The following is a 14,093-nucleotide window of genomic DNA, read 5'->3' as shown; positions in this document are numbered from 1 at the left end:
GGTGGGTGCCACTTACTACAAGATATATCTGAGTGCTTGCCTTGACTTCCAAAGCTGCACCTTTCTTCGGCTCAGCCTCCACAATATCACTTTCAAACGACCTGTTTCAGCTGGTGCTGCCTATATACGACCGTGAATTGCTAGGTAATAGGATATCAGGATGAGAACACCTCTTCAAAGGGATAGAATTCTAACATTTGTTATAACATTTGTTAGCCGGGGGAGAGATACGAGAGATAAAACCGAACGCGTGGGATTCAGCGAACAGAATATCCGCCAGCATACTGCAGTTGCAAAATCAACCATCTGCATTGGATCGATGAAGTAGCGCTTCGTGGTCAAATTCAAATTGTCCATGAGAGAACGGTGCGTTTTCAACCCTTCGAGGTCCTTCATGTGGGCACCGGGTACCAAAGACGATACAAAATCGCGCAGATGATGCGGAAATCCACCATTGGAACAGGATGGGAAACCCAGTGTCTGGACAAAAACGTGCCCAGAGTCATTGCTTCATATGATCCTCCCTCAGTCACATGAAGGGTGTGATGAATTGAACCCCGACATTGAGAAAGATGAAACCTACAATGGTTGAGACAACGAAAACAGTGATGATGAGTGTTGCTGCTGGTTGGAGATGGAATCAGCCAATGAACAGAGTTAGGATCCGAATGACAAGGATCCTAATGTACTTTCAATACTGGAAGCAGAGGCGGAAGTGAGAGATATTCCCGGACAGATGATGAGAGTGTTGCCATGCCCACACCACTACCTCGTGATGCAACTGGATCAAACAAGCCATGGGATCTTTGCACAAGCTGGCCTTTGGGCAAGTTACCAGGGCTCCTACGAATGAATGTATCCAAGGATATATCAATTACTAGTGATTGAGATCTTAGCGCAAGCTAAATGAGTTGACCGATAGTGAAGCTCGTATGCGATGGCGACAAAAACAGAGAACGATACATCCCCTTCTACATTCAAAGTTTATACCTTAGTAATGGGAGGGTGAGCTTGGTGAGCATAAGTATTTCAGTCCCCCTTCTTGCAAGCCCATGATACTGATCATTGGTGTAGGGGCTTCCAAGAGACACTGGCACAGCATTTGACACTGTCGAGGGTATGTTCCCCTCACCAAGCTCTAGTTGGTGAGAGTGACCGATGTTCCGACGAAGGAATCATTTATCTTCCGCTTTTCGGGGCTTTCTTGCAGTTATACTTTTCCGGATATGGAATGCTAGAGCCGAACTTACTTCCTTGAATGCAGGCCTTGCTGTTTCCCATTTTCGATATTAAAAATCAGATGAAATCTACGACGTCCCGGGGTCAGCGCCGCAAAACCTTATTGAAGCACACCAGCAAGCCGACGATTGAGCAATTTAATTACGCGTTTTGTAGTAGTTTATACCCCAGGCATCGAAAGAGGCTGAATGTAAGCCATGTATTCCTTCGACAAGGATGTCATCGAGCCGCTTCTAAGAATAGCCGAGGCCGATTCAGAAGCAACCAGAAGCAACCGTGTGCCAACTATAGTGCTGTACAATCCGGTATGAATCCCAGTGTCACAGTAATACCGTTGCGACAGCAACATTAGTCAATAAGGCTCCACAGCACCGATACCACAACGTCAACAGAGCTAGAGGTCAAAGCTGCCAAGACTCGCCAAACAAGATTCGCTGGCAAGTCCTGACCAGTATCCCGCGAATGAACCTCAAACACGCCGAAAGGCAAAAAGCTCGTGTTGGCAGTCCTGAGCATTTGCTTGTGATATATGTTGTTAGCCGGGACTTGGCCCTGGTGGTTCGCTTATTGCCGAAAGGGGGGCTGAACGGGCTTCGATGAAAATTCTGGAAGCCACGCTGTCCACGGGGCCTGGATGTGGGGTCTGTAGTTTTTTTTCTCTTGGGATTTCAGGTTCCGAGAGTTGGAAAAGGCGTTATTTTTAGCCCCAGATCTGCATTGTATGGAACCCGCTAGATATCTCTCGAGGGCCGGCTGCGTCCCGGACGTTTGGTATATGGTGATTGTGGATGGCAGAACTGGTAAACGAAATGAGCGCTTCATATAGATTGCTTTCGTCTTTAAGCGTACAAAGTAGACTTTGCCGCGGCATGGCAATATCGGGTTCGGCAATTGACACGTTAGCTGCGACGGTGTCTCCGGTGACCTTTTTTTTTCGCTCTTGCTATCAGTCCCCGCTGGGGCTGGCTGGAATATCCACTGATTCAGAAACGGCGTCGATTTACTTTCCACGTTCTAAGGCACTTGGACCAATGGCATGGCTTGATCCAGATCACTGTGGGGTGAACTTTTTGTTTTTTCCTTTCTGTGAGCCGGAACCGCCTAAAGCCGGTTGTGATCCCGGAGGTGAATATGGATCCGCAATATCCCAGCCGAGTGACGTTCAGCAAAGATATCCAGCATGTCCAGAAGGGCATACACTTGCTGATTGATCATACGACATATCCCAAAGAGCTGCGGGTTTGTCGCAATCTCTTCATGTCTCCTGTCTTCCCGCTTTTCCGCTACCCCGCTTTGCCTTGGATATAGAGGGTATATATGGCGTGGATATTGCATCCTCCTGTAAACACAGGTATACGGAGTACGCTCCGTTGGCATCTGAATCCTAGACATGTACAGGTCTCTTTTGGTCGTATGATCGTGTGCCGCTCATTAAACAGTCCAATCGCCTAGGGACTGTTGCAGGGCAACCTGCAAGCCGTAGCCCCATATGGATACGGTACGGGTTGATTCCGGACTTCTTGGGGTCACCGCTGTAAAGGTACGAGGCAGAAGTTTTTAAGCAACTCAACCGTAAGACAGGCAATGGCGCCATGCCGGTACCGGGATACTTCATTATGAAACAAGGTCGTCATTCCGAACGGGACTGGGACGAGTCGCAATTCATGATTTCGGTTACACGGTCAGTGACGCGCGAGCTGTCGACGCCCTATGATACTGTCGCACCAACAACCTTCGGGATATGGAAGGCATCTTGTCAAGATGAGTCACATGCACCTCCAGAACGAAACAGAGAAGGCGCAAGATCGAGAGGATAAAAAAAGCAAAGAGACATACTACATTTGCCTTCCTGCAGTCGGAACTGAAATGCGATCCTCCGTACGGAGTACGGAATATAGAGCTAGACAGCATCTAGTATTCGGCCGCAGCCCGTGATTGGAGGTGCTGGCGCTGAGCTAGAGTGTGTAATTAGAGACTGGGGTCACGTCAAAGAAAGAGAGGTCCGAGGATGGTGGGATGCCTCTAACGTGTTTAGTTTTTTCCGTTTCCATGCTAGTGCGGGCGTGGCCCTACGACACGGCTTGGTTTGCATATCACCCTTGGAAAGCATCGAAGACGCATCGAAGGAGCGGAATGGGGCTGGGCTGATAGTGGCTGGGGGCTGACACGGGGGCGGGGGATGTCTGAGACGTGTCAATTGCTGGGCCTTCTCTCTTCAGTGGCAATGCACTGTCCTCCTCAGATAGAGCCCTGGAGGTCTGCGTGCATCCATGAAAGCGGGGTGCTTCTTTCACCGTGTTTGGTGAAATTGGTCAAGTATACGGAGTACGGAGTACGGAGTACTACCACACGGGTTCTGTCTCTTGACGGGGGCATCCACAGATGCTACAGACTTCGAAGGCTACCAAGAGAGAATTGCCTTATAGAGAAAGGCACAGTTACTGTAACCATCATAACGCGTTTGACCTGTTCTGGGGAGCGTACATAAAGGATGTCCAAAAAAAGAAAAAGAAAAAAAAAACACACCCCAGGCACACAAGATGATCGATCGATGACCCTGGCCCCAATGAGGCGCAAGGTTCCATTCATCTGGGTCTATACGGAGCAGGATGTGTACAACGTACTCCGTACTCCGTATCTCGTCTCCGTATGGGTTGTAAGCTTGACCTCGGCATGTTTGAAGATTACTAGCAAAGATAAGAGATGGGACGCTTCGTATGCACTAGATAACCAAGATATTAAGCTACCATGTAAGTAAATTGCATAATTTAACCCATCGGAGTAAGATATTTATGATCCGGAGCAGTCTGACTATAATGTACGGCCAAGTTAAGTTTCGCATGTTGTATTCCGTAGGTATGCTGCACTCCGTATGAAGCCATATAAAAAAAAAGGGGAGAGGCTAAATTGCACTGGAATGGAGGTGGCAAGCCCCTTCCGTTGTCTCCTGAAGATCAGACCCATCACCCAGGCTTGGGGCATTGAGACTTCTTTTTTTTTTTGGCCACATTCGATTAATTGAAAGTGTTCTCCATACCCCTGAATGGACACCCTCAATGGCTTTTCAGACAGGTACTACTAGCTCGCGATCTAACGGTCTGACAGGAGGTTCCAAGTTTCCAAGTTTTCTCGCACGGTAACCGAAATACCGTAACAATATATCTGGGATCGGTAATACTATAACGAAGTCCTGGAGAATTCCGTTCATTTCGCATGCGTCTCCATGATGTCACCGAAGTGATCTGTATCCGATCTCTCAAGACCACCGTACAGGGTATATCGTCATCAAGTGAAAGAAGGAGATGTGGCCAAGGAAAGTGAGATAAGTCAACATTGGCATAAACTAAATATGGTTCATTATCCTAATCAATCTACTCCGTACCGGAGCCGGAGTATTCAAGCGCAGTCAATGGAATCAACCCCCGCAAGACTCACAAGAACAAAGACAATCGAAGAGAGTTTTTTTTTCACCGAAGCATTCATCCCATAGGGCGATCCAGCAGCAAAAGTGGGGTAGTCGTCATTTAGGGCTGCTGATCGTAGCAAGGAGTGGATGCGAGATTGAGTCGTATTACTTACATGCGCATCGAAACGGAGACCTGGGTCCTCCGTACTATAGACAATGGCGCCATTCTGATTTTGGGGCCTATCCTTTGGGAGGACAATTGAATGATCATGACGTGGATTTGATGTATTCCCTGTAACTTGAGGGGTTTGATACATATATGGGATAACATGACTTGTACCAGTAATTTTGGCCTTCCAGAAGACAATATTGGAACATCGGAAGTATTGAAAATAACAAGGAACATTCCCCCCTGAGGTACGGAGTACAATACCCAGGGAGTACGGAGTACACTAGCTTATACTCCCGAGGTCCGTATACGGAGTCGAGAGAACGGCCCTGTCAAGTGGGCCGAACAGCGTTAAGTCCCCCACCAAAGCCAATGGAAGGCCCTAAGAATCTTGGAAGAAAAAAAAATAGTAAGACATCCATTTTCCCCATACATTCAAACCCTAGCCAAGTCCTATCCTTTGACCCTAGTCTTTGCCCCTCGGCAGCCGTAAAGTCCGAAAAAAAACACAACGATTGGATGGAAAGTCTCCAAATTGACAGCCTTGTCACTCCTTGGATCACCGTGACGGCCAAAAGAAGCGCCCACTCAAATCCCAGAACAGGGTCACGAGTAAATATTGCCAATGGCACGAAATAACCCATCTTCTACTCCGTACTTGAAACCCCTAGGCACATACCCTGGTACCCTAGTATGTCGCACGTCAGAGCTGGAGACCCAAATCCCTGGAAGCATGGCATGATTGTATGATTCCTATAGGCAGATGGGGCTCGATAAACCACCCCCCTCTTCATCCCGTCTGTGATCAACAGGATTGTCGCCAAAACCCGCCTGGTCGGATCCTGGTGGAGATCGTTCACTGGCTAGCTGAATGATGGAATGCACAAACAACGATGAGCGGTCAGCGCGTTTTGACCGACAAGAGATTTTACGCTGTCATGGAAGAGTGGCTGTTGCGAGCACGGCGATCCTTGCTTCAGCCACCGCTCTTTGTGTTCGCCTCGTTTTTCTCCATATTAAGTGGGGGTATATTTCGGAGACACGGTGACGAGATATTGCGTCTCCGATGAGTTAAGAGCTCAAAGCTCAATGATGTCTTTGATAACGTGGCGCTCGCTATCCTTACATCATTGAATAATAATAGAACCCTTTGGTCGCTCTGCAACTTTTAATCTATCTTGTTCTTACGGCCCCGGGGAAACCGAAGAGGTGTCTAACCCGCCACAACCGCCCTGCACGATATCACGTCCATAGCGCACGGATCCGTCGGATAGAAGGGCACGATAGGAGACACGGTCAGCCCTGGCATAGGCTCAAAACCCGATTTTTTTTCTTTTGGTTGCATGTGTCTCTTGTACTAGGGCTTATGCGTCATTTGATTCTCTATATTGCGCGCATTGGAAAAACAAAGAAAAAATCCAGGATTAAATTAAAAACTGGAGGTGACGTCCATTGCTCTTTTCGGATATGACCTTGTCGCATTTTCGTCCGACTTTGCTGGCGCGTGCAAAGCGCCTCGAGGGGGCCACCATTCCGAAATAGTCGGTAGAGCATGTATCTAGTGACTAGAGCGATACGGCCTGGGACTTTTAACCCAAATCCTTGCCAGAATTCGCTAAATTGATGCGGCTGCCAGGGTTGAAAGAGGCTAATTGTCGTCCTTAGAGACCAGCGCTAGTCCATTCAACAACCAACCCGGGTGACGTGCAGGAGCGCAGGATCAGAAGGGCAGCGTTAGTGAGGGGTGAGGGGGCTCTCCAGAAGAGGATTTCTCGTCCGGCTGTAGCGGTAGATTTGTGAAGAACGGAATCAAGGAAAGAAGCACGGCATCGCCAGCTCATCAAATCCCAACGGTTGCGGGGTTGACATGCCTCGAACCCCGCAGATATTCCTGGTAGCTGTTGCCCTCCGCGTCCGTATACAACTAGTATACCTATTTTGGATCCCGAGAGCCTCGGACAAATAGCTACTAGCTTAATTGAGGCGAGCTGAGCTGAGCTGAGCTTCACCCCTCAGAATAGAATCAATAGGATCTCAAGCCGGAAGTGCCTCGCAGGGCGACAATGCCAAATTACTACGAACTGATTCATTACACAGCGTACTCCGTACTTCGTACCTTATTTTCAGAACTTTCGTGTCAGAAACCCTTGAACTTTCGATCTGTGTTTTTCCTTTTTGCGTTATAGGTCCACTCCCATCTGCACCGGCCACACGTTTCACTGCCACAGTAAGCCTCACCGGTTCAGGGATTCAAGGTCCTATAGATGACGGAGTACGGAGTACTACAACCACACATATCGGACACAGACCCGTGCATTTTACGCGGTATCATCCCATTCCCCCACCAAGGCGCCGAATAGGAGCAAATAATGATGTGCGTTGTGATCGACTCATTCTTTTTGGCTGTCTTTGGCCATATCGGGCAGAGATAGGCACCTGACCAGTGAACAATGAAGAGCAGAAAGCAGCAGAAATGAAAGCCCTTCGATAAGACCGTGTACAAGGAGAACAAGAAAGTCTAATCAAATGCTCGCGATCCAAACGCAGGAATCCGAGGGCTCCGCATATCTTCCCCGGGACCGGTCTGTCGGTGCTGGGAATTTCCCTCCTAATACGAGTAAGAATGACATGCTCCGTATGGGGAGTGAGTGATAATACTAAATACTGCACTAGTAGGCTAAGTCAAGTCCGATGTGGGGGAACTGGAGCCCGGCGGTGTCTCGGACTATACAGAAGCCTGAATGAAAGTGCACTTCTTTCAAGGTTGTATCCACTCGAATCCATAATCTCCTCGGGACATTAATAGGACAAGATCAAGAAAGAGAGCAAATGATCTCCCCCCCTTTTTAATGATGGATCCCGTACGACATGAAAGATCCAGGAGACATTGTTATAGGTAGATTGTCGATTGAGACTGTAATTATCTGCCCCCTTTTAGGGCTTCCCGTTCAACGCACCTGAAACACAGATCGACCCCGTTGGCCGATAACATTCCCCAGGAATTCCAATGATCGTCCAATGACACCGAGCAACGGGCTTTGCTGTGCAATCATTCCACATCGTCATCTCGTGGCAGGCACCTCTGTATTTGATAGGCACTTGGGTATTGAATGTTGTACCTAACTGTAGGGCACGCCTGAGGGAAATGAGCACTTGCAAGTGTGCCTTGTCGACTCCATACTGTAGTATTTAATCATTTCCAAGGCCCTCCCACTTTTTCCTCTTTTTTTTTGAGCCCCATGCTAAAGATCCTTTGTTTTTTTTTTTGGACTCTCTTGTCCATTCTTTCGGTCGATCTCAGCCTCATTACTAGGCCCTGTGGCTCATATACTGGTGAGTCTCAACATTTTCCTATCATTACCTATCCAGACCTACCTAGGGATAGATTTTCGATCTCCTGCCTCCGGAGTACATCGAGACTGGAATATCTGCAGTCACAATGTGAATGACTGAATACTGATGAGAAAAAGCAAAGAGCAAGCGAACGAGATCAGAATTACCGCATACTTCGAGTACCGTATCTTACCAGCGTTACGGGACAATACAAGTATCCAGTACACCGTTTCACATACCGCAGGCTACGTCTATCGTAAGTACCCAGTACTCCGTACCCACTGCAGCTTCAATTCGCGTTAGGATTCATTGATTTAATTATTTTCCCTCCCCCCTTCACCTTTGCTCTCTCAATTACTCCTTTTCTGAGAAAAAAAAAATTATATATTGACTCATTCGACGACAAGGACATCGCAGGCCTTTTTCCCTCTCGTCGCATGATTATCCAGGACTTCCGCATTTATACTCCGTATTCCCACCTCGCATACGGACTTAGTGGCCACCACGTAACCGTGCAGCACCTGGATCAGCTCGCAGTGATCCTCGAAACGGCACTAAACGATCCAACATCAGCGAGCTCCCCAACTCGGTCCAGTCGCCGATTGTTCGCCTTTCCCCTTTCGACCGCCTGCATTCTGCGTTGGCAACTTCTGGCGCAATTCCCGATTTTCATCGCATCCTCCTATCCTAGCTCCGTTGCGCCTGGGAAAAGACCTCCCTGCACTCTAGCACGGGTACTCCCTTTGCCTGCCGCATCGCTAGCCCCAATCGCACCCAATCGCGCGTCCCCCCTCGTCGGACTAGCACAATCCTTGACACGTTTTATTTTTTTTTTTTACCTGCCGCTGTCTACTTCCGCGAGCACCCAAAGCCGGTTCTTGGGGCTCTTTTTGAACTCTGAGGCCAATAGCTGCATACGCATTGTATTCGGCCTTTGACTCGCTTTGGCGCACGCCCTCCCAACATCGAACCAGTCCCGCGTCCCTTTACCCCGGTTCAATCGGTGTTTGCACGATCAATTGGCCCATATCCCAACACGACCCTCTTCTGGTGCAGACCAGTATCTTCCCCCACACACCGGCAGATCGACAAGCAAAAGAGAGGGGTAGCACTGGTATCATTGGAAGGACATACTGGGTAACAACCGGGCTCTGAAAGAACCAAGACAAGCCGCAATCTGCAACCTTGAGGCTGGAGATCATTCCCCGGTTGATTTCGTTTGTGACGTCTATCCTGAGTGGGCATTATCGGCTGAGAATATCCCTCGTGGAAGATCGACCTCTGCACAGGGCCAGTGCCCTTTGCAATTGTTATCAGGGACTTTTTTTTATCCCTCAATTTTTCTTTTACTTTTCCCGTGAGCTGCTCTCCGGCAGGGCTCTCCGCATTGCATTCAAGCCAGGCCAAGATGCAGCAGAGTTTAAGAACAGTGGATCTTTGCTGAGGACGTGGCTGAACGATCTTTTTCTTACTGTGTCGGAATATTCTACTTTCGCTTTTGGCTCGGATCGCATACAAACCTGACAGGCGGCAGCCTTGCGAACCTTGACAGTAGGCTGGTCTCCTACGCTATTACCCATTCGTCCATTGCTGAGTCCAGGTGACTCGGACATTGGCACGCTTTACCACAAACTCGAATTGAACCTATCGACAGCTGAGCTGTCGTGCTTGATAGATAGTCATCATGGCATACGCTACGACTACCTCACCGGCCCTAGATGCTGACACCCAATCCAACTTAAAACTCGCAACATCTCTCCCTCAATCGACTTCTTTACATCATGTTGTCACCTCTTTACACTCTGGTCTTCCCCCTTCTTCCACACCGTCTTTCACCTCTTCTCCGAGCTCTACTCCTACCTCGTCCTTTCCTGCTCCCGATACACCCTATAGTTTTACCCCTGCCAGTACGCCCTTACAATCTTCCAGTGAAGGACTCCGTGGCCGAATGAATGGGTTTTCTCTGCCTACGCCAGGACACTTCGAACTTGGCGAGTCTATCATGGCAATTCCCGGAAACACAAATCCCTCCAGCTTCAATGATGCCGCCGCACCTACCTCCAAGGCGCCTGGCTTGATGCGAAGAATTTCACGAGGCGCCGCCAACAAACTTACTCGCAGGAGACAGTCTGCGACCCAGAATGACAAACGGGACCGAAGCACTGGTCCCATCATCATGCGCCGGCGCAGTGATAGCAAAACCGGTACCCAGCCCGTTCGAGACAGCGCCCTCGATTCGAGCAATGAAGACGAAACCAGTGAAGCTTTGGATAACTTGGGCGCCTGGGGTGGCTCGGAAGCATCCAGCCTTCGCAGCGAGAGCCGCATGAATATGGCCCGCGAAGCTGGTTCTCTCCCCGCTGTTGCCGTCGCGCCCAAGATAGACTCGGCTGTTCAACGAGGCACCGTTTTAACCAAGGTCACCAAGAAGCGCAGAAAGCAAGTGCGCTTCTTCCTCGACCTCGATGCCGCCAAGGTTTTCTGGGATGTATCTAACCCAGCGAAGCGTTTCTATATTGATGATATCAAGGAAATTCGGGTTGGCCCCGACGCCCGAAATTACCGCGAAGAGCACCAGATCCCGGAAGATCTGGAGCGCCGGTGGTTTACCATTGTCATTGCTGATTCTGACCGCTCCAAGGGGCGAGCGGTCAAGACCTTGCATCTCATCGCCCCTAGTGACCGTATCCTTGATCTCTGGATCACCACTCTCGAACACATCTCTCAGTACAGAATCGATCTCATGTCTGGTCTGGCAGGTTCCAGCCAAAGTGAGACTGTTCTCCTGGCACACTGGCAGCGCGAGATGTCGAGGTTGTTTCCTCAGGGACCTCCCCCGGCAGAGGAGCAAAACCTCGACCTTGCCGCCGTGGAGAAGGTCTGCCGTAGCTTGCATATCAACTGTTCCAAGAACATGCTTCGGGCACAGTTTACCAAGGCCGATGCTGCCCGCAACGGAAAGTTGAACTTCTCCGAATTCAAGGATTTCCTCTTGCGTCTGAAGGAGCGAAAGGACGTCAAAGAGATTTTCAAGCTCCATACAGCAAATTCCAAGGAGGGCATGACTCAGAAGGAGTTCCTGGTCTTCCTTCGTGACGTGCAAAATGAGAACATTGAGGCCGATCAGGCCTACTGGGCTGCACTGTTTGACAAATATGTTCGGCGAGCTTCTAAGTCTCGTACTCCTTCCGCTGAGGGATCTGAGCTTCCGTCGCCTGTATCGATGATGAACCTGAACGCCTTCACCTCGTTCCTGTCTTCATCGAGCAACGGAATATATGCGTCACGTGCTCCCCAGTCAAGGTTCGATCGGCCTTTGAACGAATACTTCATCTCAAGCTCCCACAACACTTATCTCCTTGGCCGCCAGGTGGCTGGTGCTTCAAGTACGGAAGCCTACGTTAGCGCCCTTCAGCAAGGATGTCGTTGTGTCGAAATCGACTGTTGGGATGGAGCGGACGGACGCCCCATCGTGTCTCACGGACGAACTCTGACTACCAGTGTCCTGTTTGCAGACTGCATCACTGTCATCAACCGCTATGCTTTCATCACATGCAACTTCCCTCTCATCCTTTCTCTTGAAGTGCATTGCAATTCGGAACAGCAACTTGCAATGGTGAAGATCATGAAGGATACATTCAAGGACCGGCTCATTCTTGAGCCGCTGATGGCTAACTGCTACATCCTTCCTTCCCCCGAAGAGCTAAAGGGACGCATTCTGGTCAAGGTCAAAACTTGCGACGAGACCCATTTCGATACCCGTCAAGACAGTGTCAGCACTGTTGGCACTCATGGCCGCAAGCGCAGTGCCAGTAGTCCATTCGTGCGACCGACACCTTCGGAGATGAACGCCTCGCCCCTTCCCTCGCTTTCAAGCCCCCCTACAATCGGACCCGTTGACAGCATCGGCCCTCTGATCACGCAAGACAGGCGGTCGCTCACCGCTACGAGCCTGAGCAGTGCCACCGAAGATAGCGACGGAGCTCTTGTCTCTATCCACACCGACAAGAAGAAGAAGCGCCGCCAGAAGAGCAAGATCACCAAGCCTCTTTCCGACTTGGGTGTTTATACCCGCGGCTACAAGTGGCACAGCTTCTCCTCTCCAGAGAGCAGGCGTTACAACCACATCTACTCATTTGCTGAACGATCTTTCGAGGGCATCTGTCAGAACCATGATAACAAGGTTTCGCTGGAAGCACACAACCGCAAGTACCTGTCTCGAGTGTATCCATCTGGATTCCGACTCCGTTCATCCAACTTTGATCCGAACAAGTTCTGGCGCCGCGGTGTGCAAATGGCAGCGCTCAACTGGCAAACTTACGATATTGGCATGCAGATGAACCAGGCTATGTTTGCCGCTGGCACCGATCGTACTGGCTACATCCTCAAGCCTGAGAGCCTTCGTTCTCCGGCTGTTAATGATGGGACGCAGAAGCGCAAGATGGAACGCAAACTAGTTCGATTCTCCGTCGATGTCATCTCTGCGCAGCAGCTCCCGCGTCCGCGTACCATCGGACAGGATGACAACATCAACCCTTACGTTGAGATTGAGATGTTCAGTGCCGATGATCGTGGGCAGAGCTTTGTTCTTGGTGAAGGTGGCATGGATGCTTCTGCACGTAACGGTATGTCCGGCATCGGGTATCCCCACCGCCGCCGTACCAAGATTGAGCAAAGCAATGGCTACAGCCCCATTTTCAATGACCAGTTCAAGCTTTCGCTTGAGACTAAGTATCCCGATCTTGTGTTTGTGCGATGGACTGTTTGGAGCTCAATGGATGGTCGCAGCGCTGGGAACAATAACAGCGTGCAGCTGGCCACCTTCACCGCCAAGCTCACCAGTTTGTCACAAGGCTACCGTTATCTGCCTCTCTACGATGCTAGCGGTGACCAGTATTTGTTCTCGACTCTCTTCTGCAAGATCTCAAAGCAAGACCCCGTTCCTGTTCAGCGTTTGGACCTTGAAGAGCTCCGCGCCGAACGCATGGGCATCCTGCGCCAAATTGGCCAGACTGTCTTCAAGCGCTCCTCATCAGCCGAGCGCGAAAGGGAATCACAGGACCGTAGTGATCCTACAAGCCCCGAGGAGAAGGAAAGTTCTCCTAACTTGACACCCACCATGTCAACAACATCAAACTCATCATTCATGCAATGAGAGTCATATCACCCCCTACCCCCGCTTCCCCCAAGATCACATCTGCTTCGCTCTGATCTTTTCTCCCTCTTCCGATCTGGAATCTTGTTCCTATCAATGTCAGCATTAACCGAGGTTCCGGCGTTTGTCTTTCTATACTGCATCATATCCCGCTCTTTGCTCTCATCTGTGCCTGCCTATATTATCAGATCGTTTTTTGCGTCATTGCCATCCTTACCCATCACAGCGATACCCCCCAAGTTGTTTCAAGTTTTCTTTGTGCCATTTACCAATCGGTACCTGTTCTTGTCCTTGTCCTGTCATTTATTTGCAGCGCCGGTTTATTTGCGTCACCGGAATTTGACAATCCGGCCATGTATTCGACTGGGGGAGGTGTTCGTGTTGTTGTTTCTCATTCTATTTCCCCTTTCGCTCTCATGTGACGTCTTCTCTTTTCGCCCTATTCTTGTTTCTTTTGTTACACTATCATGGAATCTCTTGGGGATTTCAGTTCTGGCAACTCCACCTCCGGCCCATTCATTATTATCATCGCATTTGAGGGAGTCGATTTCACATCGAAGAGATAAGTGGCTGGTTTCACTGGAGCAACTCTTCGCATTCATATCATGTCATTCATCATCATAGCATTAGGATTTGGGATTTGTTTCATCTTTTTTTCAGGAGGCTCGAACAATGTCAATTATTCAATTTTATATGGATTCTTGCATGCTCGTATACCATACTGTTTTGCATTTAGTATTCGCGTGAATGTACTATTGGCCTGTGTTTTTATTTAGTTTCTCTTGCATGGC

At 49.5% G+C, this 14,093-nt stretch overlaps 3 protein-coding genes across 3 annotated transcripts; all 3 read left to right on the top strand.

Annotated features, from left to right (window-relative positions):
• Nucleotides 1-1,436: 1,436 nt before the first annotated feature.
• N7457_000375 (uncharacterized protein) lies at nucleotides 1,437-1,687 on the top strand (the record flags this gene model as incomplete). Its single annotated transcript, XM_057171443.1, has 2 exons — nucleotides 1,437-1,544; nucleotides 1,592-1,687. The coding sequence occupies 2 exons, from the start codon at nucleotides 1,437-1,439 to the stop codon at nucleotides 1,685-1,687; spliced, it is 204 nt and encodes a 67-aa protein (XP_057035346.1).
• Nucleotides 1,688-2,831: 1,144 nt separating this feature from the next.
• Nucleotides 2,832-3,056, top strand: N7457_000374 (uncharacterized protein; the record flags this gene model as incomplete). The annotated part of the gene is made up of 1 exon (XM_057171442.1): nucleotides 2,832-3,056. The coding sequence occupies one exon, from the start codon at nucleotides 2,832-2,834 to the stop codon at nucleotides 3,054-3,056; it is 225 nt and encodes a 74-aa protein (XP_057035345.1).
• A 6,775-nt stretch (nucleotides 3,057-9,831) lies between these two features.
• Nucleotides 9,832-13,302, top strand: N7457_000373 (putative 1-phosphatidylinositol-4,5-bisphosphate phosphodiesterase Plc1; the record flags this gene model as incomplete). Its single annotated transcript, XM_057171441.1, has 1 exon — nucleotides 9,832-13,302. One exon carries the CDS (start codon nucleotides 9,832-9,834, stop codon nucleotides 13,300-13,302), a length of 3,471 nt encoding a protein of 1,156 aa, XP_057035344.1.
• Nucleotides 13,303-14,093: the final 791 nt, after the last annotated feature.

The sequence above is a fragment of the Penicillium paradoxum genome (assembly GCF_028828445.1).
Source record: "Penicillium paradoxum strain IBT 22861 chromosome Unknown utg000002l_segment0_segment0, whole genome shotgun sequence".
Taxonomy (NCBI): domain Eukaryota; kingdom Fungi; phylum Ascomycota; class Eurotiomycetes; order Eurotiales; family Aspergillaceae; genus Penicillium; species Penicillium paradoxum.
Note: the sequence above shows the minus strand (reverse complement) of the source record. Positions and strands in the feature narration are given on the sequence as shown.